Here is a 27101-nt window from a genome sequence, read left to right as displayed (position 1 = left end):
GGAATATGATATTCTCCCGCGGGAGAGAGAGCTGGCAAATATTTTAGGACTTTTGAGCGAGATATCAAGTTATCGATAAAATTTGAAACAGTTGGATACGATAGACCTCCTTCGCGCGGATATTCCTCGAAAACGGACGTTAAAGAATTCGGGGGGGGGGGGGGGGGGACGCGCAATGCTTATCGGAAGGAGGAAAGACAAAGGAAAAAAAAACTTTAAAATTTCTTTTTCAGCCGCACAGCTTGCGCGTCCTGACAGACGTCACGACGAATTAACTTAAATTGGCCCGCATTTGCGAACTATGACAACCTAGCTCGGCAACGTGCATTAAAGTTTTCTCGCGGTTGCTCGTCGCGAGGAGCCTGTCGGTGACACTCCGTCCCCCGGGACTCCCGTGATTCTACACGGTCTAACTACGTCATTCTGCTCATCCTTCTCTCCTCCATCGTTAGCGCGCCCTTTTAGAAACGGCCGCGAAGTCTGCGCACGTATACGTGTACACAGTTTGCTCAATCTAATGATTATATGAGTCTCTATTTGCGCGCGACTGCGTTTTGCAGTTTACATATATAATACATGTACGTAAAAAGGTATATATTAGAAAGCAAACGTATATATCCGTAGTTTACGTGCGTCTGTACACTCTGTACTGACTGCCTTCTGTATACGTGCGCACGCTAATGACTATCGATTTCCAAGGGTACCATATCGTTCCTCCGCGCGACAGAACGGTTGACTAGTTGACGATAAACAAGGCAGACTCGCGTCGCATAACGAGACCGTTCATTAATCCGCAATTCCGGCGGCTCGGGGATTTGTCGCGCGCATTATAACAAGCGGGCTCGCCGTGTCACACGCGTGTATTGGACGCGGGTACGAACGGGGGATGATATTGCGAGTGCACCACCGAGAGACCTCGAGGCTCCATCGCGAGAACCTCGTTTCGGGGAAAGGCGAAGATATATGCCGCTTCACCTCTCGAGCATCGCGCTCTCGTGCGATGTAAGTCCAAAGTAAAGGAAGATTAAATTATGTAAGCAATCTTTTTTCTCCGAAAAAAAAACCCCGTTCACCGTGAGTGACGAACGAAGTGAAGAAGTTGTCTACTTCGCCTTCGCTGGGAGAGGATGAATCATTCAAGGGAAACGTGTAAACAATATTTCATTCTGACTTGCGAGAATTGAGAGGACATTGGATAGCTTTAGACAGGGTACAGAAACTGTAACGAAATTGTTGCGCGAATAGCAAGTGCTGTCTCCTGACTTGGTCGAGAGAGAGAGAGAGAGAGAGAGAGAGAGAGAGAGGTACCTGTAACTGTATATATGCTGTCACCCAAACGTAAACAAGGAACTACGAAAACGCTCAGTAAACTCTAAGGAGAGACAATATCATAAGTTCAATTGGAATTAGTCTAGACTCGCAAATACTTGCAATTCATCTTGTAGATAGCTTGTCATGGAGAATGTGCAAACTGTATTTATACGTAGTATAAATATTTTATATAAAACAGACTTTTAAGAATACAGATCATTGTAAATTGCTAATGCAGAGTGAAAATAAAGCATGCTAAAATAACATACAATTTAATTATTTCAATTTTATAAATCGACGTAATATACAATATACGTGATATAATTAAATATGTATATAACATATATAATTTAATTATATCATTTAATTAGGATATAATTAAATTATACGTTAAAACTGGGTTGATTACATAAAATTTTCAATCTAATTTAGTCAAAACTGTCATACACTGAGCTGTAAATAAATTTCACATGATGTCATTTAATCCGATCCTCAAACATCTCTAGTCGTATCTTTATAAATGCATTAGATTATATTGGACAGAGCTCCCTTTCGATGTCTCAACTGGCTCATCTATTCTATTTTGCATGGCTCATTCGGAGTGACCATCAGCGCTAAACGTCAATTTGTCGCAATGTGGCATATTTAAATCATAATCATTTTCGCAGGTCAATTAGCATCGGGAGAGTGGTTAGATGTGTTGTTAGATTATTATTTGCGCGCAGCACAAAGCGCAAATTGAGTTTTAAAATGGCGTGTGGCCGTGATAGCTTCAATTTCATCGTGTTCCGTCTGTTCTCAATGCTTTTCAAGAAATTGCGGCGAGATATACCGCGCCACGCTGTGCACTGCGCGCTCTATAGCGACGTAATGAAAGCACCCGAATGCTTTTCTTTCAACATTAATACATATGCGTTCTTTCGCAGATGAACTTTCACGACGTGAGTGAGACCGCGTCGCCTTTATCAAAATGAAACTTTCTCGACATATTCCTCAGCCCCGAAGTACCGTGCGTTACGTGTTCCATGAATATCTAGAATCTGAGTTCTCTGCCGATATATAACGCGACGAAGCAACGAACAACAATCGAAACTGGAATTCCAGCTATTTGCGAAATTATTACCGGAACGAGGGCAGATTCTCTACCCGTCTGTATAAATAACGGTGATTGAAATTAATTTCGATTTTCACTTTTATTAATTAGTTGTTGATCGATCGGGTCGTAGCATTTATTTGATAATCGGATCATTATATTTAATAAAATTCTTGAGAATTCGTTGAATAATTTCAAAAGCGGCCGTTATTAACATAGCGAGTCGAAGCTACTTTTGACGAGCTTCCGGGTTTTCATGAAGAGCCGATGATAGGCTTCCCTTGCCCGGAGCTGCTAAAGTATTTCCGTCCTCATTCCGATGTGTCGCCCGCCTCTGTACGTGCATGCGCAAAAAGTTCTATTTGGTTCATCCTACAAGACGATTCAAGGATCAACCGGAACATCTATCTTGCTTGCCTCGCAGATTAAACAAGGCATCAAAAATGGCGCGAAATTAGTTTATTAATACCATCGCAAGAATTGATTAATTTAATTGGTTCTTTTCGCACGAGATTATTATTATTAGAGATAATAGAGTAGAAATTTAACATAATTAATGTTAATTTTAATATCAGAATATTATTTTAACTTTAATTAATTTTACGTAATACAGAGACGCTACCATGATAAAGGTAATTAGAGCGGTGTAATAAATGGCACGAATACATATATGTGCAAAACGAGTTAGTGAGAATTCTTGTAATTACAAAAGAGATAATGAAAAGAATTAATACTGACTATAATCTATCAATGATTATTGTGATTTGAGATTATCTTCTTCTAAGGTACACTAGCAATGTTTTCTCTTGAATCGCCCTGTAAGGGTTACTCGTAAGAGAGAATCCTAGACTTTTCGCCCCGCTCTTTTACTTTTACGTTTGCATCTTCCATCTTCTCTCTCTCTCTCTCTCTCTCTCTCTCTCTCTCTCTCTCTCCCTCCCTCTCTCTCTTTCTCTGTTTGAACTGCTTGGCAGTATTTTCGTAGCTGAAAATTCAGGCCAGCCGCGAGCGAACGCGGAACATCTCCTATTCAGCGGTTGTACGCCTATTCAGACCGAGTGGAAGAAGGAAGACTGCCGCATTTCAACGGGCACCACCGTGGATCATCGTGGCTCGTTCCACGGGAAATGCAAACACACAGCCACACAGGAGCTGGATGCTGTTTTCTCACGGGGAGTTGCGCACGAAGGCGTCGTTGATATCGCGCGGCATTCTGTGCGGATTAAGCGACGATGGGGAAATAAAACCATGATAGCGAAGCCCCCCTACAGTTAATATGTAAATATTAAAAAAAAATATTTTTTAATATTTACCAAAGCAATATATTTGTATCCCCTTTGTAGTAGTTTTAATAAAGTGATAACCGTCAACTTTTCCGGTCCTTATCAAGTCCTATTTTCTTTGTCTATACTAACAACCCTTTCTGGTGACTCACAAAATTGATCAAGTGTTTCAAAAATTATGAAAACTTGTTTAGAAGCTTGTATCATACTGAAAGTATATTTTACTTGTAATGACAATGTAAAAATTATGAACATTTGTTTTATATACCTAAGTTTTTTCTGTCTTTCCCTCTTTTTCTTGTAATATATTATAGATATTTTCACGAATTTTTTGAAACAATCGCTCGATTTAATGAGCAGCTGCATAATCAATGCATTTCAATATTCAGATTTTTGAATATATTTTTAAATATTATCGCTATTTGCTGTTATAGGAAAATTCATTTTAGTATGAAAACAGATTGTTGAGAATACATTATAACATGAAAACAACATTATTCTTCGTTTATGGAAAAGCATCTCTCCTGGGGAAATAACAAAAACATCATGTAATAACATAATATAATGTAACGTCGATGTCTATAAAAAAGTGTCGTGATTAATTAACTAAATACATATGAATATTTCAACATTTAAATATTGCGAGACATCTGAATATTCAATAGAGATATTCTTTAAATATCTATACTGTATAGATAACAACTGGTACTTTCATCATTGCGGGACATCAGAAATAACATTTGATAGAAAAAATATGGTTGAGCATATTCTAACATTATTTCTACAGAATACCGCAAATTTTCCCACTTTAATCACGGATCTATTTTTCTTTCATGTTTTACACATACGCTCACATATTTTCGATAAAAATGTCAGTTATACCGTACGTTTCATATTAAAGCCATCCGCGTCTCCTCCATTTTCGCCGGATTTATTATACGCATAGTGCATTTTCTATAACGCGATTGTTTAGAAAACTAATGAAGCGCCGAGTTTTTCGCAGAAGATATTATTTTCCGTTATAATGCTCTGTTGAAAATGGTTTTTCGCTATAACAAACTCCGGATAATAGCAAGTCTCGGATAATTGGCTAATTAGTTGATTAACGAAAAGGTAAATAACGCCATGCTTGGATGATGCACGGCGTATTGTTTTCCGATGTAATTAGATTGCATTATAATAACAGTTAGTGCACTGTTAGTACATTCTTAAAATTCATTCGTTACACAGACGAAGTATTTTGGGTTACCTGCAAGGAATTTTCGGGAGAATTGTTCACAATTCTTCATCCAACATCGATAATGCCGCTGCGTGTCACAGATTGGATTATGTACGTGTTCCATCAAATAATAGGTATGTTTCGCGTTTGGATACGATTCCATCGATCACGTAATCATTGCGACATTGTGGGATGGGGAAGATTGTCAACGAGACTGTTGAAACCCTACGATATCTGCTGCAGTAACTTCGGTGTACAGCTAATAACTCGGGCCGCCCAAGTGCATGCATTTATCAAACCTGACACGTGCTTTTGCCGCTATACAGGTTGCTCCATAAGGCCGCATATTTTTTACGAGTCACGAGAAGAAAAATGACGGTAAAAATGACGAGTTTAATGTCGAGAAATCAAGAGTTATATATCGTCGATAATTAAATGGCTTTATTGAGTTAAGTTTAAAAGTGCATTTTAAAAAATACTTATAAGAAAGCTCTATTTTTATTTATTCTCCAACAAAGTTTAATTTGGTTCAGTATTTAACTTTTGATATATTTATCTTGTTTTCTTTGAAATACGTAGTACTAAAATAATTTCATGTGTTGCTTCATAATCTTTACAGATAATATAACGGAAAAAGATCAATTTCTTTAAAAAAAAAGACCGAGGGGCCAAGTATGTGAGCTTTGAGGCATCCTGTATAGTCGATTGTCCTCATCGAAGCGCGAAGTAATTGTCCCGTCGTTGTTCCGGAACTTGGTCTGCAGCAGCGTGGAAGAGGCTTTAAATCTTGCGGGATTACCATATTCCTCGATGCTGTACACGCGGCTGCACGGTGTAATCATTAATTCGGTGCTGCTGGACACGCGTTTGACCTGCGTCATGGCACGACCTCGCACCGCGAATTGCGTGGGACCCCCCCAACTCGACGTCAGAAGACAAAACACGATTTTTACGGGAAATGAAGGAGTTATGATATTTCTTTCCCTTAAAAAAAAGCGTATCTCTTTCGCCTCGAAATTTCCATCTCGAGTAAGTTGTGAGAGTAAACACAAGTAACGGTGGATGAATGGGACGTGGATAAATGAGTGAGATTTTTAATTAAAAACTTGCTCGTTTACTCAGACATTTAACTTGGCCTGTTGATTGTTCCGGTAGCCAGAAAATGGTTGCTCTCCCCCGACTTTGACTTTTCAACTTTAAACTGATTCACTTTCCCGTTTTATTGACGCTTCCGGGCTCGAAAAAGTCCTTAAAAACATTGCGTATTTATAATCACATATAACGTAAAGTAATGACAGAGGTTACTTCAAAATCTGTTGTATGAAAAATCCAGACACGAATATCCAGGAATATATACACCTGTAAGATTTTTAATTAAAATCTCATTCGTTCATTCGCTCTCAAATTTAGTCTCTTAGTTATTCGGGTCGTCGGAAAGCGGTTACCCCTGCCTTTAAGTTTTCAGCTTTAATCTGCTTTACCCTCCGGCTCTATTGACTCGAAGAGATTGCACGTCTCTGTGAACTCATCCGGGAATAACGAAATAGAAACGAAAATCTCCTTTAATCTCAATATCACAATAATTTAATATTCAATATTCCAGGGTATTTTAAAATTTTTGTTCGCAAGTTTTACGTGAAATCTTTTTCTGCAGACGACAATAAATAAGAGCGATATTACAGAATATTTCGAGATTTGGTTGTCACGTCGCGTTTCATTGTCCCAAGATGTCTGATAGATTTCTTTGATATAAATTTCACTTTCCTATTGGATTTCACTAATGATCATACCTATATATTTGTATCATAAGTGGTGATTTGCGATATATTAGATAATATACCTCTTTCTCTCTCGCGACGAACTGATGCTCCGGCTGGATAATCCCGGACTATCGGGACTATCTCAACGAGTCGCGCAACGACAGAAACGCCGACTCGAATGTAGAACGCGACATGCGGGAGAAGGATGCGAATATCCCGCAAGAAGCCCAGTGGATTGAATTGCAAAAGCGAATGAAAACCAAACTCCGCGGATAAGGAGCCCGTCGACGGGAGCCCGGAATCGGCGACGCGCGTCCCCGCCATCGCGTGTGCGTGCTTACGCGTACACGCGCGCGGGAAATCGCGAGACGGTGAAATGCAATCGCATCCTTCGTTCCGGGTGCAAGAGCGATACGGAGATCCGATGCGGATTTTCCGGAGGGAGAAACGGCAATCGCCCGCGCGGCCGGAACCTTCCGAGGAGAGCCTTCTTCTTATTCTCGAGAGCGCGAAGAAGGCGCACTTCACACGGAGACGGGTAATTGATCGGCAGATTCAATTTCGCGCAGATAATGAAATGCTGCCGAGAGGAAGGGCACGCTAAGTGAACGATCGCTTTGATTCCTTTTAAACGTGGTTGCGATCGCGCAAATCGTTAAAGCGCAAAGCGAGACGCGTCAAGCCGTGAGGACGAAAGTGCGAAAGACCTTTGCTACGGAAGTGCTTATTGAGCGTAGTAGAGAGATAAACTGTTGACTTATCGGTTTGTAATAGTTGAGTTCAATTTAAGCTGAATCTGGATATAGGACAATTGCATTCATCCTTTATTTATCTAAATGGAGTTCGAAATTGAGTCCTTCCAGAAATATTCGGTCTAATTACATTTTAAAAATATATTTTGTTCATAATTGACTTTTGTAATAATAATTTTGAAATTAAAAAGGAAAAGAATTGTTGATAAATTTAATTTCGAAGAAATAGTAAAACCTCGTTTTTTTGTTAAACATCCAATTCATTACAAAAAGTTTAATTAAAGATTTACATTTAAAAAATCTAAATTAAAGATGTAAAGTTTATAATTAAAGATTTTAATTTAATACTAAAAATATTAAACATTTTTCCTAGAGAAAAATTTATCTCGAATAAATTAAAGAATCTATCATTGGAATTAATATTGAGTTAAGACATCCTAATTAAAGATTTGCTCTCTTCGATAATTTAGAAGCTCTTTCATTTTTGCAGCTTACACGAAATAATATAGATTTTTCATTCTGCTGAACAATTCCTCGTGAATTAACAATCAATCATTCTCCCCAGTTGCGATATTCACTCTCATTATCCGCCTTCTTGCTAATCGCTCATTAGTCCCGTTATTGTCTTCGGGCGGCGACATTCATCGAGTCCTTCTGATGTCTGAGTGGCTGAGGAAATATAGCCCCCGTGCGCGCGGGAGGAAGACAGACAGCTCGGTATTCACGGGATGCGTCCGTAATAGGTATTGTCAAGTCCGCCTAGCGCCTAGCGAGTCGAGTCGACAAATGACTTCTGTATTCTGTCAGCGAAATGAATAACGCGTCTCGCGCGCGTTACATATGGGGCGTGCGCGCGAACACTTGCCAAGATCAGCCGAAAAAGATGGCCCGGGACGCTAACGCTCTTCGCGCCACTCTCAGCATATTGAAAGGGATCGCGCTTTTACGTGAAAGGGAGATATATCACCGGGAAATCCGTGTTACCGTGAACGTCGCGTATCGAGCGCGAAAGTTGCCGTCGTCAAAGACCCTTACAAGGGATCGAGCGAACGCCACGTGGTATCCGGTCTGGAGAAACGCTTCTTCGCCGTTTCCCCGACTCCCCTTAAGCCATCCCTGCGAGGTAAGTGTCGTTCGTGATACTCGACCATTTTGGGGTATCGTTACAGGTGACGCGTGAATCAATATGTATAAAAAGATAGAAGGTTTTCGTCGGGGAAAAATATACTCTAATCGATTAAATGTTTTATAAATAAAAGGAAATGTTATAAAAAAATCGGGACGTATAGTTAAGTATGTAATCTTTTATCTATGCGTAGTCTACCTTAAGTTAGCTCAGCCAGATAGTTTCTTTAAAAATATCTGTATAATCTGTACCTGATAAACGGAAGAGAATAAATTATCGAAGGTAAAAAGGAATTGTTGAATTTGTGTCTTTTTGCTTCCCAAGCTCTCAATTTTGAACTCATCACTTACTTTCTTTTCTTAAGCGAGTAATAGGCTTTTTTTTATATTTCTCGCGATAAAGACCACGTTCTCTGTTAAATAGATCGTTAAGCGAGAAAAGAGGGAATTCAAATCAGTTTGAGATCGCGGCAAACGTTCCACGTTTCGCGTTACCTCGCTCTCGAATCGTTCTCGAAGGCGGGCGTCGCGTAACAATACCTGATAAAAATCGATTTAACTGAGAACGACGGCATTGCACCGATCCAATTCGCGTATGCTAATGGGATCTAATCTCCGTATCTTTTTTGCCGAACGTACAATCGCCGTAACGATAATTCCGCGTTATCTCGAATAATTTGCTATTACGTAACGTTGCGTGTTTAACCGATTTCACTCCGAATGATTTTCACGCCGCGCTTTCGCCTTTCGTCGAAAATAATCACTGACCCAGAAAAATATTATAAATGCTTTCATTGTTTCATCGCGTAAAACACATTTCTTTCGTATTTATATTTGTTGCTTTTATTCAGACACTCTTTCTTTCATTTGCGCGTTGAAAAAGTTCTGACATTCAATTTCTGTATTTTCTTACTTTTACTGTAATAATTTTCCGAATCTAATTTATGACGTGATATATCAAGAGTTGCCCTAAATAAAAATTGCAGTTATTTATCCAATATACTGTAATATTCTGAAAATGTTACGCAAAAGGTTACATTATATCGCTAACACCTTATCGTTATATTATCTTTAAAAATAAAAGATATATGTGTGCACAGAAATACATATTGGTATGTCTGAAGAAATGTCATGAAGAAAGATATTTTAAAATACTATTATAAAAATTGTAGCACATATGCGGAATTTTCTTTTCCAGAAAGTTGGCAAAAAAATCAATTAGCCGGCAAAAATATCGTGTACGTGCATATTTAATTAACGAGCGGGTGCAAAAGTTTTCCCTTATTACATTCGGATTAAAACCGGTTCGAATCGAAATCAAAAGAGTTTCCATTATGTTTCGTCCCATTGCTTTTAAATCGTGGCTGAACTTATTCTTTCGGTGTATTCTTTAATGAACGTTTTCTCGGATTCTTCCAACGCTTACTTTACGCCGTCTATAAGAAATTCACGAAAGCTTGGCGCGTCTACTTTTTCGCCAACTTTACAATTAAAGTGTATTTAATGCGGGCTTTATTTTCCCGTAAACGATGCATTTTACCTACGATACGTTTACGGGATGCAATACTTTAGGTTGCCGTACCCTGTATTTTTCCTCGAAAAACCGATTGCCGCATTTCCCTTATTATACACTGGTTAATTTATCTTGATGTGTTCCCGCATACAGTTATATAATAAATTTAAATTATTTAAATTAATATAAATTTAAATTATTACATAAAAATATGGTAAAAATTATTATTAATATATTAAATTAAATAATTATTATATAAAAGGTATGGTAAAGTTCATCCACGATAGTTATACTTTCAATATTATTGGACATAGAGACGATCAATTAAACCATAAATTTATTTGGTGAGTTTTGAACAGCAAGTTTATAATTTTTTAAAACAAATACTGTAGTTAATAAAGTATTCGATATACAACCGCGTGTTTAAAATGTAGAAACAATGCATTTGCATGCAATATCGCGTAATGTAATATTATTATTTAGACAGTATTCTATTTACTAGCAGCATTTTATAACCCAAAAACAAAAGTTCGATATTTAATGTTCAAACAATTTCTCAGTTTCCGGTCGTGTAGCCAATTCGAATGGAATATAAGTGTTTGCAAAAGAACGTTTCATATTTTTGAAGATTTAAAAGTTATTTCGTCCTATATTTCACGACAATCCCGTCGCTCCGTGTCCCGAAAACGGTTGTATCAGTGTCCTCGTCGTCTCTGTAAACGCGATCGAGTCGGGAGATTTCCGCGATAATCCACTTTCTCCGCGGCGGTGAGCTCTCAAAGAGCCCAAGCGAAAGTATAGAGACGTACGTGACATTCGCCTTTATCCCTGGTCGTAAGAAGAGGAAAATAACGCAGTCGGAATTTGCGGGGGTCGATGGTGGCGGCGGAGGTATATAGCAGCGGCGACATCGGCCATCTCCGTCGCTGCCGTCGCTATCGGGAAAATTTTAAATCACGTCCGAGATAATCGAATTCCACGCCGCGGGAAGACGCACCACGCTCGCCCGGACGTTATTCACCCTTTAATGGCGAATTCGCACCCTCGTCCCCAACGTCCTCTCCCTCTTCCCTGTCTCTTTTTCTCTTCGGCGCGCCATTTACGCATCGCTGCTATCGGGCGACGGGCGACGGGCCCGATCTCGTAAAGAATGCAAAGGCACCCCCTGGGGAACACCCCCGGGGAGTACGTTCTCCGGACCGTATCGCCCCGTAAATTGTGCCGTCCATCCTGATTCCGTGCTGCGGCGAGAACCGCGCGATCATCTCATCTCCATCGCCGATGCGTCGCGTCCCGTCTACTACTACGTGCCGACGTTCTAACCGTAGGAGTTACGGGGTACCCGAGCGGTGCGAAGGGACGCCCGATATTTATTGGCTTGCCGAACGTGTCCCTCGATAGATAACGTGCCGGCTAAGGTTTCCGAAGATAAATTATTAATCAGCGTATTCTACTTCTTTTCCCCTCTGTAGCGTCCGACAAGATTATGCGGCGAAGAAGCGTATTAACCGCGTATTAATCGCGCGATCGTGTACAAATCTTCTTCCCGCTGTTTGCAAACAGCGGGAACCACATTGGTTGTTCTACATCCACATGTATTGGGATTGTCTTGTATTAGCGTGGATATTTGACATCGGTATGGATGTCAAACATCTATATCAATACACCGACGGTATATTGATCTAGATGTTTGACATAGCTATGTGTACCTTAGATATCTATGTTGCAAACGTTATTATGGCGTGTTCCGTGATCCGAAAAAGCACGGATTTCATTTATTTTCCGTCGCGCTCTATATTGACTTGCGACCGTTAAGTATACAGAGCGTCCCAAATTAATATGATCCAACCCCTCGTACCCTCGAAATAATTTGGGATTATTTTGTATACGGGAAGAACGGGGTTTTACTGAAGTGCCCAAAAATTAAGCTGGATACAGATGTTATCTTACAGAAAATAACTTTGTTGGACCGTCAAAATAATGATCTAAAACGCTCAAGCTTGTTGCTAGAATGTCGAAACTTTTTGCAACATTATCATCATGCTCTCACATTGCATAATTATTTTAAAGGTCCAAAATTATTTTAAGATTTGCATCTATGTAGCTAAATTTTTACATACTGCCGTAAAACCGTTCTTTCCGTGTAAAAACGAAATTGTACAAATTTTATTAATATCCAGCATCTTTGTAATCATCGCAGTCATACCGTTTAAACCAATTATCGTCCATCCATATTAATTATTGACTTTCGACTGTGTCATGCGCGTAGATAATGAGGAATTAAATTGCACAATCGCAAACGGGAGGGCGGATTTGACTCTTGACACAAGGCGCGCGCGATCATTGTTAGCGCGAATATATAGATTTTCCTTCCATCAAGTATAATCGTATAATCTTTTAAAGGACAGACAGTCGCTGCGCGGAAGCGAGAGGCCGCTGCTTTTTATAACTAAAGCTTGGATGGATCCATATTTCTCTCAATGCAGGCCGACGAACTCCGGCCGAGAGAATATCTCGTCTCTATATCGACGAGTTCTCTCTCGTTCCTCCTCTCCCCCTTCCTTCCGGCAGATCACTCGTCGTCGGTTCGCAAACGGGTCTAGAAAAATGGCCATTGAGTTTTCTATTATCCCGATAAACATCTCACGGTGGTTCCGGGGCGGTTTATCAATAGCGCGATGGTATATATTATATAATACAGTTTGAGGCGCGTTCGACGAATTCTCTTTGCTATCATACTAAGTGAAGGCGAATGCAATATCGCGCCGAGCATCCGGGATTACGTGTCCTTCAAACACACGTTTCAATGTGTTCTATCCTATTAAAGGATCGAGAGTTCATCTAAGTTCTCGCGTATCTGTGTCATTGTCGCCGTAAGACGATTAAATCCAATGGAAAGCGTTCGGAAACTGTCGAATCCTCATTACGCCGCGCGGGATTCGCGTCCCCGCGACAAATTCGCCAGCGTATATTCTCATGAATATTTTACAGCGCTGTTTTTGCGCCGTAATCGCGCCGTAACGATACGTCGTTATTATCGTCGCTCGCAGGTAATTGCGCGCTGTAATTATCATACATCGCGCAAATTAAAAAAAAACGCCGATAAAATGTGCCCGCCGCGCCCGCGCCGGCGCGAATCTCGCGTATTCCATTGACGGTCGCGGCCGCGGCCGCGCCGTGCCGAGAGGGCGAATTTTTATTCGCGTCGCATTGGATACTTACAATTCATGTCCACGCGAACCGACGACGACAGCGGAATCGACCTATTGTTATTCGTGGCGTTGCAGGTCAGCACCGAGTGGACGTCGTCCCGGTTCAAGTTCTGTATAACGATCTCGCTGCGTGTCACGCCGCTGCTCGGCGTCGTCGTTCGATTGGTGACGAATCTGTCGTTGCGATACCAGGACACCATCGGGACCGGTTTACCTGCGGAAACGCGTAGATTTCGTTTCAGCTTGTATATCAATGCCGTGAAAACAAAAAAAAACTGTCCGGTATCGGCGACGTTTCGTCGATTAGCAAAGATCCTCCGCGAAGCAAATGCCCGTAGAGATGCTTAACGGAGAATTGATGGTTTCGCTCGTTCGACAGAATCGCAACTATATACCACGACCTGCAAATTTAATGGTGCAAGTATCGAGTACCACTCGAGACTTCATTCAAAAACACGATGATAATGAAGTGCAATAATTACAGTCTATAATTAGCGAAGAGAGTTAACATCCGTGTGCAAATGGAATCGACCTTTCATTACGAACGAGCCTAGATAGTGTTATTAAACAATCAGTTTCAATATTATTGTCGGTCACAGATGGATACTCGAATTATTTATCAACTATCTGTATTATGCAGTGTATCGGAATAATTACTTAATATAACATAATTTGTATAATGCATAATGAAAACTAGATACGACGAATTAACAAAGATCAGTAAATAATATTATACAGAAGTTACAGGAAGTATATTCTAATATTTAAATTGAGTAATGTGTATACATATAAAGTCTTTCTGCATTTTAAAATATTAATAGCTTTTGCGCTTCGTAAGAGACAAGTGAATAACAATGAAATAGGAGGAAAATAATATATTTGATTTATGGTGAATTTAATCTTATGATAATTTAATTGTCAACTATCTTACAAATTTATAAATCTACAGAGAGAAGCAATATGCGTAAAAACTTTATAATACCTAACGCTGCAAAATGTCATTTTAATATTAATTGTTACGAATATTAATTTTACAGCGATGTATAAACACTATTAATGTTTATATAAATATTACTCATCTGTAAATATGCACCGACCGTTTTATAACATGCAAATATTTATACACATGTTATTCATCGTGTCATTAATGGCTATCATTTATAGAATAAATAGATGGATGCAGTGCATGCAATTAATATATATTACAAACGTAATATTCATATATCCCAAGAGGTCTTGCGAGTCAATTAACAAGTATGTGTAAAAGCGTCAGAATGATTAATTTAAAAGTAATAATTATGAAACGTTATTGCGTTATAAAAATAGAAACCTCTGATTTATATATAGGAATAAATTCGCACAGATTATTGAAAAAAATTGTCTCAACCAGAATGTCCTCTAATTTCTCTCTCTTTGCCAATTGACCGCGGGGCTACAAAAAATCCATGTTGCAAAAAATTCATAAAGCTTTTTCAAGAGTAAAATCTCGTCGTTATACACCATGTGCGCGTTCCGGAATTACTCACCGCCACGGACGTCACAGAAGAGCCGCAGGTTGTCGCCCTCCATGTACGGCCCGACCGTCGTGCCCCGTCCATTCTCGTTCTCGTCGACGATCGTGATCTTGCGCGGCGGCACTGGAAAACGAACAGAGAAAACGTCGATGTAGTTAACGCCGAGGAATATTCATGACGCGCGCGCGGGGAGAAGCTCTTTCTGATCGCGACTCGCCGCGTACGGCGCGGGGATTGTGCCGGGCCGCGCGCGCGCGACGGGAAGCGCGGAGGAGAGCTTCGGCGGCACGTCACGAAAAGTCCGATAACACGAAATTGGTATTGGAAGATCGTGCCTGAGATATCGCGACGGCATTAAATTGAAATCTGAAATCGATATCGGAGTGCCGCGAGAGCCCGCGATGTATTTCTGACGGGCGTACATACCCGGATGATGCGCGCGCGCGCGCGCTCGGCGCGGTCCTTCCGCACTCTCTCTTCGAGTCTAAAAGAATCGGGAATTGTCGCCGATATCAGATATCGGGCGGACGTGAAGTTTGCCGGCGAGCGGAACTTAAAATAATAAGAACGGGGTCAACGGGAAATCCCGGAACTTTTATCGTTTCCCTTCGAGCGCGCGTGCGACATTTCTCCTAATTCTCTTACGTAAATTAGTTTATTCGGTGGAACTCCTTTCGCGGAATTCGCGGAAAAATCAGATTGCGACGACGCGCGCGGGCCGTTTGTAAAAAAAAAGGAGAGCCACTCGGCGGCGGGCGCGGAATTCCCGGGCGATGTAATTGGAAAATTACAATCGCAAAAATCACGCATTCAAGAACGCCACCTCGTTCGAGCTTATTTTTCTTCCTGGCGGCCTTCTCTCGCCGCATAAAGAATTATTTGGGTGCTGCGCTCGGAGTGGTACGACGGGTCGTTTTATTCTTATTGCAATCTTCTTTCATGGCGCATCAAGCGCGACAGTCGCGGAGCTTTTGAAATCAAAAGCAACTTGGTGAAATACAGTCGGTTTCCTTCAGCTTGCATCAAATGTATTATTACTACTACCAAGGAAAAGTGGCTTCGCAGATGCCAGATCTTTCTCTCTTAATAATATCCGCTATAATTCCAACTTTAAATTACATGCGACACTGTCAACTTCGTTACCGATCCTTTTCTGTTGCAATAATAATTAACAAAACATAGTATATTTAAATTCACAGAAATGAAAAGTATTTTTAATATATTTTTAGATCCATTGTTGCGAATACTAATACTCCGTTTCTCCTTTCTTCCCCCCATCTCACTCTCTTCCTTTCTCGAGGACCTCCTCTCCTTCGTCCTTCCTTCTCGGTCTGCATCTCCGTAATCCTGACAAATGGTATGCGGGGAAGCATCATTTATCGGTATTAGCCTTTGTAGTATTTGCAGTATCATAGTCCGCCCGTGTAATACATTACGTATCTCGATTGTCTCTCCGTCACCGTAAGGAGAAGGTATACAGACGCCGATGTACTCGCGTCGATGCTGGTTCCCGGTTCACGATGTTCGCGACCTCTTTTTAAAGGCGCAGTCCTTCTTCGCGTAAGGACGCTCGATGCAGTAGTCTAGGCAGTGCAATAGCGCGGCGCGCCATTAATCCGCGACAGGTCTGACAGTGGCGCGCACCTGCACTACTGCACCGTTATTTATTTCCGCGGAAACTGCCGCGGCTTGCTCTATACTGACGAGAATTATCGTGCTTTAATGAAACCGATCCCTCTGGTAAAACTCAATTTATTATCCGACTCCGGGCGCGCGCTTTCACGTCCGACTTCGCGTCGGCCACTTTCTTTCCTCTAATTATCCGCCGCGTTTAGCTAAAAGCTTAAAGCCCGCGCGCGCGGACGCGCCGGCTTCAGCTTTGCGCGCGCGATTATTCTGCCGCGCTAATCATTTTTCATACATCCCCATTTTACCCGCGTTGGAATACGTTTTCTCCCCAAAGTAAAGCGAGTCCCGTTTCGGTCAGACGGAAACTCGGGATGATTAAATTTGTTCCTCTCGTTAGCGACGATCGTGATTAACGTAAAAATAGATCTCGCATTCGTAAAAGCCCGGTCGCCCGAAACGATTAACGGCGCGCGATGTTGCGCCATTAATATTCCCCTCTCTCCCCTTTTCAATTACTAAGGCGCGACATAACTTTCTTAGAATTATGAACGTCACCAGATATTTACGGTTATGACGATACACAGCGCGGTGTCCTCGCGAAAATGTCTGTATAACTCTCGGAAAATGCCGCGCGCAAAAAGAAATTGATTTCGCATTAAGCTTTATCACCTTCGTAATAAAACACAGCATTCTTACGACGTTCTATATTTAATGAATTTATCTGTGTTTCATAAAATACGCGTTGCATCTACATTATGTAGATACCCTAAAGCTCGATCGACTTATTTGAGGCTGAAACGTGCTTCGAACACTTTGTGGTCGACTATGTTGCATATAGTTAACGCAAAGCTCAGAGCCGATTAACGAGAAATTTTCCGTAAAGTATCAACACATGATGCAGTTGCTACAACAAAGTGTACTGTATACCTACTAAGTACGGTTTTAGTTTTGAACGCAAACTCTCTGGTTCTTTGACGTTCCGACGCATGACAAAAAGCCTTTTATATGTAACATCAGAATTTAACTCTCACAGGCATCTGCGTTCTCTACTGTTTATAACATACGCAAGTTTTTGTAGAAAATTCTGCCTTGCAAAGAACTGTTAATTAAATCGTGTAATTGAATAACAATTACATGGACGTAGATTCCTTTTTTTTCCGAATTTTAAACTTTCTTTTTTTATGCTTTTTGTAAATATCAAATAAATTTTATTCTATATACTTACTATACGTTAATATACGTTATCCATTTCTCTTTGATTCATAACGTTGTTATTGTCCTGTATTATCAGGGTTTTTTTCGGTAATTTTAGAATCGCCCTTTCGCAATTTACAGTTCAGTTTACATTTTCATCCAACAATTTCGCTCGCTCGCATATACACGGTTGATCAGAACGCGCGTTTTCATTCGCGAGCTCGCGCACTTCGCCACCCCCAGCGCGGACTGGTCAGATTTATTGTTTATAAAGGCTCTTGATTTCGGGGACATCATCAGCATCGAGAGCACGGGGTCGGCGGGGCCGCCCCGGGCACAGGAAGTCCGAAACTGTTTTTCGTGATTAATGCGGTGCTGAGGTGGGCGGCGGCGATGGGGAAAGAAGGGGGTATTAACGGACGGCCGAGCCATCGGGTGGTAATTGTCGTGCCCGCAGTTACGCTGGTTAATTTGAGCCGCCAAAAAGTTACTTCCGCCTTTTGCTCCCGCCGTGACCATAAAAAAAATTTTACTGCGGTTTGGCGTGCTGCTGCCGCCGCCGCGCAAATGAAGCCGTATCGGTGTGCTAACGGCGACCGTGCGCGCCATAGCACAGCGTGCGGGGATTTGATTTCGGGCTCGAACTTTACGTTGCCGTCGCGCGCGCGAAGTTTCGCTCTGATAAACCGGTGTTTTGGCGAAATAAAATACCGCGACCACCGGTATAAAGGGTTTAAATCGAAACCGTGCGCTGTAAGCCAGTGTAAGCTGTCAGACATTCACTGCAACTGCGGCATATAATAACTTTTTTTTTGCACGATATCTGCAAGCGGAGAATTTTGGACACCGATGCACGTTACGATATTAATCGCTCGATTATCACGAGCGAAAGACACGATTCTTTGATCGTAATTAGGTGGACATAAAAAAATATAATGCGATCGAAAGTTATAGCGTAATACTTTGGGTCCTTATGAATAATTTATTGCATACGCCATGAATATATTTTTTGGGCTTCATCGCGCGAGCTTTGATTACATATTTCTATCGAGATCAACTTAACGAACCGTTTTTATTCTCAAATTACGATCGCAATTTTGCTTTTGTCATCACATTTACCTTGGTTGCCGCGCGCCATCGATATGCATGGTATGCAGCGCGGCGCGATGAAGTTCAGTCACAGTAATTTTTTAATTTTCGATGCGACCGGCCGATTAGACTGCTATTTATATAAACGCGGGAATTCGTAAAATTACACCCGCGATTGAAAAATATTTCAGCGGGAAATACACAGAGATGAGGTATTCATGGACAAAAGCACGCTTTTTATTCATAAAGCGGCGGTGGGGCTGCGAAAAAAAAAATAAAGCGTCTGCCGATGTCGCGTGAAAAAAATTGGGTTTGTATATATACGGGTGCGCGCGCGTACACAGGCGCGCGACAGAGGGTTATATATAAATTCTAAAAGAGGCGGCCGTTTCGATTTTCGTCAATGCTGCGCCGATGAATAGGGTGATCCGATTCGTTCCGCGAGCATGTTCCGCTTTGACGAACGCTTCACTTTTGTCGCCTGTCCATATCCTATACGCGCCACTCGTTCTTCCCTCTTTTTCCGCACGTGCCGAATCAAAACACGTTCGTTAATCCCGCGAAATGGAGAGCGGGAACACCATCATAGAGAAATCCGTCGCTCGGCGCAATGTACTTGCGATGTTGTTCGCGGAGAACGTCGCGGCAAACACATTGGTCAGCACGTGAAAAGTATAAGCATCGCGATAGCTGTAAACTCCGGAAAGCGTAGCTGATAACGCAGTAGAGTTGCTTTTTGTCGACAGAAATATATATGAAAATACCACGCCCAATTATATCGCATGGAAAATGGCAAAAGCACCCTATATCATCAATATATATGTATAAGAAATATATAGAATAGATAAGAGATATATTATTAATTTACACAAACTAGATATATTTTCATGAACAAATTCTCTGTCATACGTATAAATTATTATTATTAAAGTAGATAAAGGTAAAATTTAGTGGTAACGGATTACAGAATGTATTAGACATTTTTTATTACAAAGTCTAGAGTAACGCTAGGGTGGTGCTGGGTAAATGCTATAGGGTAGGGAATATGAGCTCCACCTGCAATATAAGAATATACTGCAGCGGCCACGAATGAAACCTTATAACCGGCAGCCGTAAAGCACTAGAAATGTGACAATTAAAGGAAAGGAACTCGTTCACCTTGTTATGTTATATCGAATTAGTTTCTTAGAGATAGTAATTTAGATTTACGCGCCAATACTGCGTGCTAATGCGAAACCTCGTGCAAAACAATTTAACTGCGAAACAAACTTAACTTACTCGTTAATACATAGGCGAAAGGGTTTACTTTTCCACTTACAGTGACGCAATTTCCTACGCTCGTTCAAAGAAAACGGCGCGACGCAAATACAACGAAGAGAATAAAGATATCTTGTAAAAATTACAGCGAGTAAGCAATCCACTGACCGTGTAATTTTTTATATTGTCTGAAATAAAAAGAAGAACCCGAGAGAGGTAAAAGCAATTGTTTCCTACATTATTTTTTTTGTTTTATGTAGTATTTCTAATTTACAGCAATTAATTTTTAGATTTTATAATCATGTTTGTTATAATACTATTTCAGGTCGATTAGTATAATTTAATTGAGTTTATGAGTGATTTTTAGAATATTTCCTTAGAGATCTAACTTGGCAAATTCGATCTGTAAGATTCTTCAAGTTTCATTGACCTCTCCCACTTTTTATAATAAAAATTTTGTTTCATTATGCTCGTAAAATTATGATTAACGGAGAATTTTGTTTAAACCTGCAAAAGCTCGAAAACTGTTCGTCCAACATCGAGATAAATATAGTTTTTGGTGAATGTACTCTTCACTTCGTTTGATTAACTCTCTAGTCGTACACTGTTAAACTATTAAAGGATGAAATTTAAACCAATACCCCGAGTTAGGTAACATTTTGTTATTTTTAACTACCATGTGCGTAGAAATTTATTATTTTAACACAAAATAGTATTATTTTAACTCCATTTAGACTTAGTTATGTAAATGAACATTTATTTACAGGCCGAAGTAAACCTATTCGGTTTAAATTAACTTTGTTTTAGTTAAATTAACGACATATTGAGTAAGAGCAGTGGTGGCAACCTATACGAATGGTTAAAAATGACTCAAATTGAGTATAACCACGACTTTAAGATCTGTAATTTTATAAACATAATCGATTGCATCTTATACAATATATAAATATGATATCGGCAACTTTTCTACTTCGCTTCGTCTAAGAGAGAATAGTTTTGATAATTTATTCCCCCTGTAATTTGTAAAGCGAACAACACAGAATTGGATACCGTGTCTAAACATCCCGGACATATTTTACACGGAAACAGTTACGAACTTTAACGTGTCACATGTCCCTAATTTCGAGTGTGCACGAACCGTGTTGCGATAACTTTCGCACGTTTCGCGTAAAATCTCAAGATCGGCACCGAACGTTCGACGTACCGTGTGGTTAATATACGAAAAATTGCACGTGAACGCGGCCCAGCGCGAGCAGAGACAGAAACAACCGTTGAGACAGACCGGGATGAGGGTGGTGTACCGCACATGGCGTAATATCCGCTCCCGTGTACCGCGCTCTCTCACACACGTATATAAACGGGCTTTGGTCCCGGTACGTGCTTGGGTCAGGGACCATGTACACGCCGTAGATACACATCCGGTATAATCCGACGCCGGGGTTCGCTAGGGGTTGAACGAAACAACGGGCTTGTCGAAGCGCATTCTCCGGGCTGACTCTACTCTCCGGCGGAGGTCCTCCGTCTTCCCTGCTTTCTTCCATTCCTCGGTCCCGATCTCTTTGCCGCCGCTCTCGCCGCTAATACGCTTGTATTTTCGTTCGAATCCTTTCTCTCAGCGCTGTCTTTTCGTAATCTTTCACGTCTCGTTGCACCCAGAATGAGAGAGAGAGAGAGAGAGAGAGAGAGAGAAAGAGAGAGAAAAAAAGAGAGAGAAAGAGAGAAGAGAGAATGAGGGTTGGTTTCGGGTTGACTGAGACAGGATGATGTATAACCGATCCTCATCCCCGCTTTATCTTACGCGAGTATAAGATTGTCCTGTCGTGTCGGAAGGATCGTCCTTCCACTCGGTCGAAATATACCACTCGCAAGGGGGAAAATAGAGTGCGAAATGAATTTTCAACCGAATCAGACGCATCGTGTCAGAGGTCGTGTTATTTTTACCTATATATGTTATGACATTATATATCGAATTTTTATATCGGACTTTGCAATCTATTTGAAATGCATCGAATTCCTACATTTAATTGAGGTGCGAATCATCGATATACATCAAGTTATTTTTAAAATATACAATTTAGACTTTCACAGAATTAGTATGTATATTGAAATATGTATATTGCGTTAGTGTTAAATTGCTCGTTAAGTTTAAATAAATGACATGCATAATGTACAGTGTATCATAAAAAAAATCCTTTGTCTCCTTTAGATTTACGCGACATTTCATTATTTATATTGCTAAAAAAATATGCCGTCAGCAAAAATAGCTTTTTGTACAAAGAGAAATTATAGTCTAGAATGATGCTGCGCATAATGTTGTACAGACCCATGTATAAAATTAAAAAAAATTTAGTAATATAATGGTATTGCATCATCATAATTTAAAGAGATGAAAATGCAAAAATTTCGCCAGTTCAAATCCAATCCACATTACTTTTCATCTTATCACCATCACGTTAATTAATTAGATAATAGATTTGTTGTATTTCTTGTGCGCCTTTGACAGAACGCATAAATCGCGCGCTGCGATGACGGTGTAATTATCTCGGCAAGCTCATCGCACGCGCTGGAATTAAAAAAAAAAGAGCACGACGCGCGCGAGAAACGGACCAAATTCCGTGCTCGCTATCGGGCACGCGTGTAGGCGAGGCACGTGCACGTTATCTCGCACACGCACGTATGAATATTCAAATCGGCGCGGGTGTTATATAATTCAACGCCAATTCAAGATAAGTCTCATAACCAATCGACCGTGCTCGATTAATGCGCTCGCTCAGTATCGTTTAATTAAATACACGTGACTACCGGCGGGTATAACGATTTTCACGTTTCACTCGGCGTTCGTGCCGTGTCGGCGAAAAACCCTCGAAAAATCAAACCGGGACACAACAAAACTTCCTAGCTCTCCTTTTTTTCCCCTCTATTATGGTTGCGATTTACCTCTCGGATGTGATTTCGAAAAAAAACAAAAATTTTTTTGCCGAATCCACATTGAATTTAGAGATCGGCACGAACCATTACTACGGCTGGTCCATTCTTTTTTTATAGAACACGGTATATCTCGCGGATGCAACGTTATTCGTGAATATTTTACTCTCGTATATTTCATGCTTGACGGAAATATCTAACGTATCTAAAGAAAAGACTGAAATGGCGAAGCGTACGGCAAATATTTCTCGTCGAGCTGTAGGAAGATATACGCATGGATTTTGCAGACCGCATCCGTCAAGAAATATTAAAGCTATGGCACGCGAATAATGCAAAAAAAAAAAAATGTATCAAAGTGCAAAGAGATGCACGTTGTTTAATTAGTGCCTTCGCTGAAGCGACATCTCTGTACACCTTTGTATACCTTTAAAGAGTTTTTAATAATTTATGCGCGATGCGCGACTGATTGCTACTTTAAATTATAAAAGGCTTTTGATCTAAAGAGTCTCTCTTCACAGAATTTTTTTTAGCACAATATCGCTTGCAAGGACATCATGCAATTACTTATATCAAAATTTTCGCGGACAATGTTATCCTCTCTAACGTTATGATTCACAGAACATTTTAAATCGTAACGTTAGAGAGGATAATATATTCCGCGAAAATTTAGATGTAAGTAATTGCAATGTCCTTGCAAGCGATATTGTGCTAATAAGGATTTTAATAAATAATGATAAAACATCGTTAAGTCGGCTTCCAAAACATGATTAAAACTTCATTTTTAATCTCTATTATTAATTAATATAATTAAATATATGTTAATGGAAATATGTGCTAATCCTCTTTCCTACATTCCGCTGGATTTCAACTTTCAAAGAAAAGTTATTAAATTTTTGTTCATTTTAACATGCATAACATTCTACATACGGCATGTATTAAAAGAGTTTCTCGCGTTCATATGTTATTGTAAAATAATTATAATTTGCGGGCTTTAGTTTTCCCAAACTCATCTGAGCTACGGACTCACGTAGTTACGAAGTTTACGGCGTCAATTAATATAGACAAGCCCGTTGCCATCGGTTAATCGAAGTTCACGAGACCTCTTGACTTTGTCAATATCGGGACCGGTGTATAGTTCTTGCATTAGAGTATTCGATTGTCGTTTTCAATAAGATATGTCGCGCGTGACCGAGTACACGTTACAAGAAAGATTCTTTGTTCCGCGACCAATGCCGGGGATTCAAGCGCGCGCTGTAACGGACGGCCATTAAATCATCGGACGTCGGCGTTAAGGGGAGTTCGCGATCGTTACAGAGCGGTGACGTTTCTTGTCCCGATACTCGGCGAGAACTTTCGGTCCGGCTTCGTCGCGGATCCTCTTCACCAACTCCGTTCCGTGAGAGAGCGTTTCTTACAGCGCGACGAACCGCAGAGGCGAGCAAAGCGAGCGAGCGAGCGGGCGGGCGGGCGGGCAACTTTTCGCCGACTTTTGCCGTCGTCCCGAAGTACTCACGGAGTGGAAGAAGACGGCAATCTTCTACTTCGGACAGTCAGAAGTATTTTTGCCGGCGCTCGGATAAGATTCAAGTGCCGGTACGTGCGAAGTGACTTTCGAAACTCGGTCGCCGCCGACTCCAGGCGACGATGACGGGGCGTGTACCCTACGGATCGCCGTCGTCTTAATTTTGCCGCTCGCAGCCCGCCGCGGATTTATCCACCCGGCTTCGGATGTGTATCCGCGCGATCAGGGCGCAGCCACGAACTGTGCTGCCGGCAAATACCAATTTAAGCCAGGGTGTCTCGCCTCTCGCCCTGTGTGCGGATAGCTGCGATAGCTACGAATCCACACGGAATCCACGCGGAATCCGCGCGGGCACCACCACCGCGCAACGGTGTATCGAGCGGTATTTGTTCTGCGGATACGCGCGGGCGACGACGCAGCGGTCCGCGCCCGCGCCGGGATAATTAATCACGCTATACAGAACCGCGTACCTATATGCTGTATACAGAGTATACACCGACTTCGACGGATGGAACACGATGTAGTAGATGTGATTTCGAGAGTCGCGACCAAGTCTCCGCGTCGCGGAGTTTTTACCGTTGAAAAATTGACGTCATTTTTTATACGGCGTCCAACTGGAATTTTCGCGTCCCGCGGAAATAAGCCGATGCGCCCTTGATTTACGACGGGTCTGTCGATGCCCGGGTTTTAACATGTAATATAATGTGCAACTAATCCTATCGAGCACGTCAAGTAAAATCCTACAGTATCTATTGCATTACACATGCTAATTTTTAAATATACCTGCTTAGTTACTATACTATATTTATATATATACTGTACTTAAATTATAAAATCAATACTATTGCTGTACTAAATATACTATACTTAAATACACTATGGATAAAATATATATTATTGTATGAAATCATCTTCATTCTTATCGCGATTAGCGATAATTTCTCGGTACTGTAATCTTGCTTAATTACAAGTACACTGAGCGGAGCAGTTCGTGGTAGCTGATGTAACGGAGGAAATTCAGTTTAAATTCCCTCACTGATATTCCGGCTAGATGTATCATGTACGTAAATCTCTCACGACGAGACGTCCGAAAAGTTTCCGTCCTTCGCTGAATGTTTCAGATTTCTACTCGGTTAATCCTATGGAGCGCTTAGATAGAATCGGCATTGAGGTAGGTCGATACCGGGGGAGAAACTCATCAGTCTTGCCGGAACTTTTATAAAAGTTTTGATGGATTCACTTACGAAACTTCGCGATAGGAAATCTATTTTACATATTGCGATTGAATGCACAATGTCATTCGTGGTGCATGACGAATTCGTGGGCGATTTGGATCGCCGATTTTTGGAAATACATTTGTATCTCCACGTATGATTTGTCATTATTATGAATATTGCTATTTTATTGTTACATTATTTTTATTATATTAAAAGCCTGGAGCAGCACCATTGCTGACCTTTTGAGATGTTATTCTCTTTTATCTTCATGTACAACGTCAAAAAACTGCACTTCAATAAAGCTATTATTACTAAAAAAATATTATTACTGTTTTTCCCAACGATTGTATTTTGTCGTACATTTATTTATACGTATACTCATAATAGCACATTGTATCCAAAAAAATGGAAGCCTTAAATATTAATTGATAAAATAAACGAGTTTTTTTTAATAAACGAGTTTAATAAAACAAGTTTTTGTGTATTCATAGGCTCTCGTATTATATAACGCCGCCAATTCGAATATAACAAGTAAAATAGCCACGCAACAATTATTCAACGATTGTTGACAGCATAACACAGTTTTACAATTTATTTTTTGGTGGTGCACGCCCTTTGACTCGCATTGCTTTTATGTGTGAATCGGCGCGGCCCGCGGCCCGCGGCGCGATATTCTCTAGTCTAAGAACTTCTAAATGGAATCTCTCGTGAAACGTGATACACGTAAGTGCTCTCGCCGACCGGGCGCGATCGATAATTCCGCGCTTCGTTGGCCAACGTTGGCGAATAAGTATATTCCCTTAATGACTTTCGCGCGCCGCCCCTGTCCGATCGCGTTTCTCGTAAGACTTGCAGAAAAACGGCTTGGAAAGTCGGGCGTCTCCATTCGCCGATATAATTCGCCGTGAGTTTCCGATACCGCCACTCTCCTGACCGATTTTCCTTCGAGCTCGCTTCCTTTCTCACGCGCGCGCGACTTCCCCCCTTCACCGAAATTAACATCGGGAGCGTATACGGAGGCATCCGTTTGTTCTCCAGTTCTCTACTTAACCGATCTTGAACGCGTCGATTAGTCTTCCGGGCGCTGCATCCGGCGCTCTCCGGCTACTCCGGTTTTTCAGAATAATGGAACACCGAAGACGAAAAAGCGAAGCGGAGAGTGAAAAAAGAATGGAATAAGGAATGAAAAACTCGAAGCAATTATTTTCCCTATTCCCCTATTTCCGAAGAAGAAAGAGAGAGAGAGAGGATTGGTCGGGATGGACGAGGCGTAGATTCGATAAGAGAGCGTCGTCACGTTCTCGGGGTGGCAACGCTTCGCGATTTCTGACCCGTCTGTGTATTTGCCGAAGTGGTGGAAAAGTCGGATCGAAACGATTAAGGCCCTGCAACACCTCGTGCAACAGAATTCGAATGTCGTTTCCGGTCGTTCACGACGGGCGAGTTGGCCGTACTATCCGAGATCGTTTCGGACGATGCTGCGCGC

At 41.1% G+C, this 27101-nt stretch overlaps 1 protein-coding gene across 1 annotated transcript in view; it reads right to left on the bottom strand.

Annotated features, from left to right (window-relative positions):
• Positions 1 to 27101, bottom strand: part of LOC112464150 (neural cell adhesion molecule 2-like) — a 196609-nt gene that overhangs the window by 28012 nt on the left and 141496 nt on the right. Inside the window, exons 4-5 of the mRNA XM_025030988.1 lie at positions 14795 to 14905; positions 13279 to 13482 (exon numbers count right to left, since the gene is read on the bottom strand). Of these exons, the coding sequence (XP_024886756.1) occupies positions 13279 to 13482; positions 14795 to 14905 (315 nt within the window). The remainder of the gene's footprint in view (positions 1 to 13278; positions 13483 to 14794; positions 14906 to 27101) is intronic.

Source organism: Temnothorax curvispinosus, unplaced genomic scaffold (assembly GCF_003070985.1).
Source record: "Temnothorax curvispinosus isolate PA1 unplaced genomic scaffold, ASM307098v1 QBEX01013985.1, whole genome shotgun sequence".
Lineage (NCBI taxonomy): Eukaryota > Metazoa > Arthropoda > Insecta > Hymenoptera > Formicidae > Temnothorax > Temnothorax curvispinosus.
The sequence above is the reverse complement of the archived record's forward strand: the minus strand, read 5'-3'. Positions and strand labels throughout refer to the sequence as shown.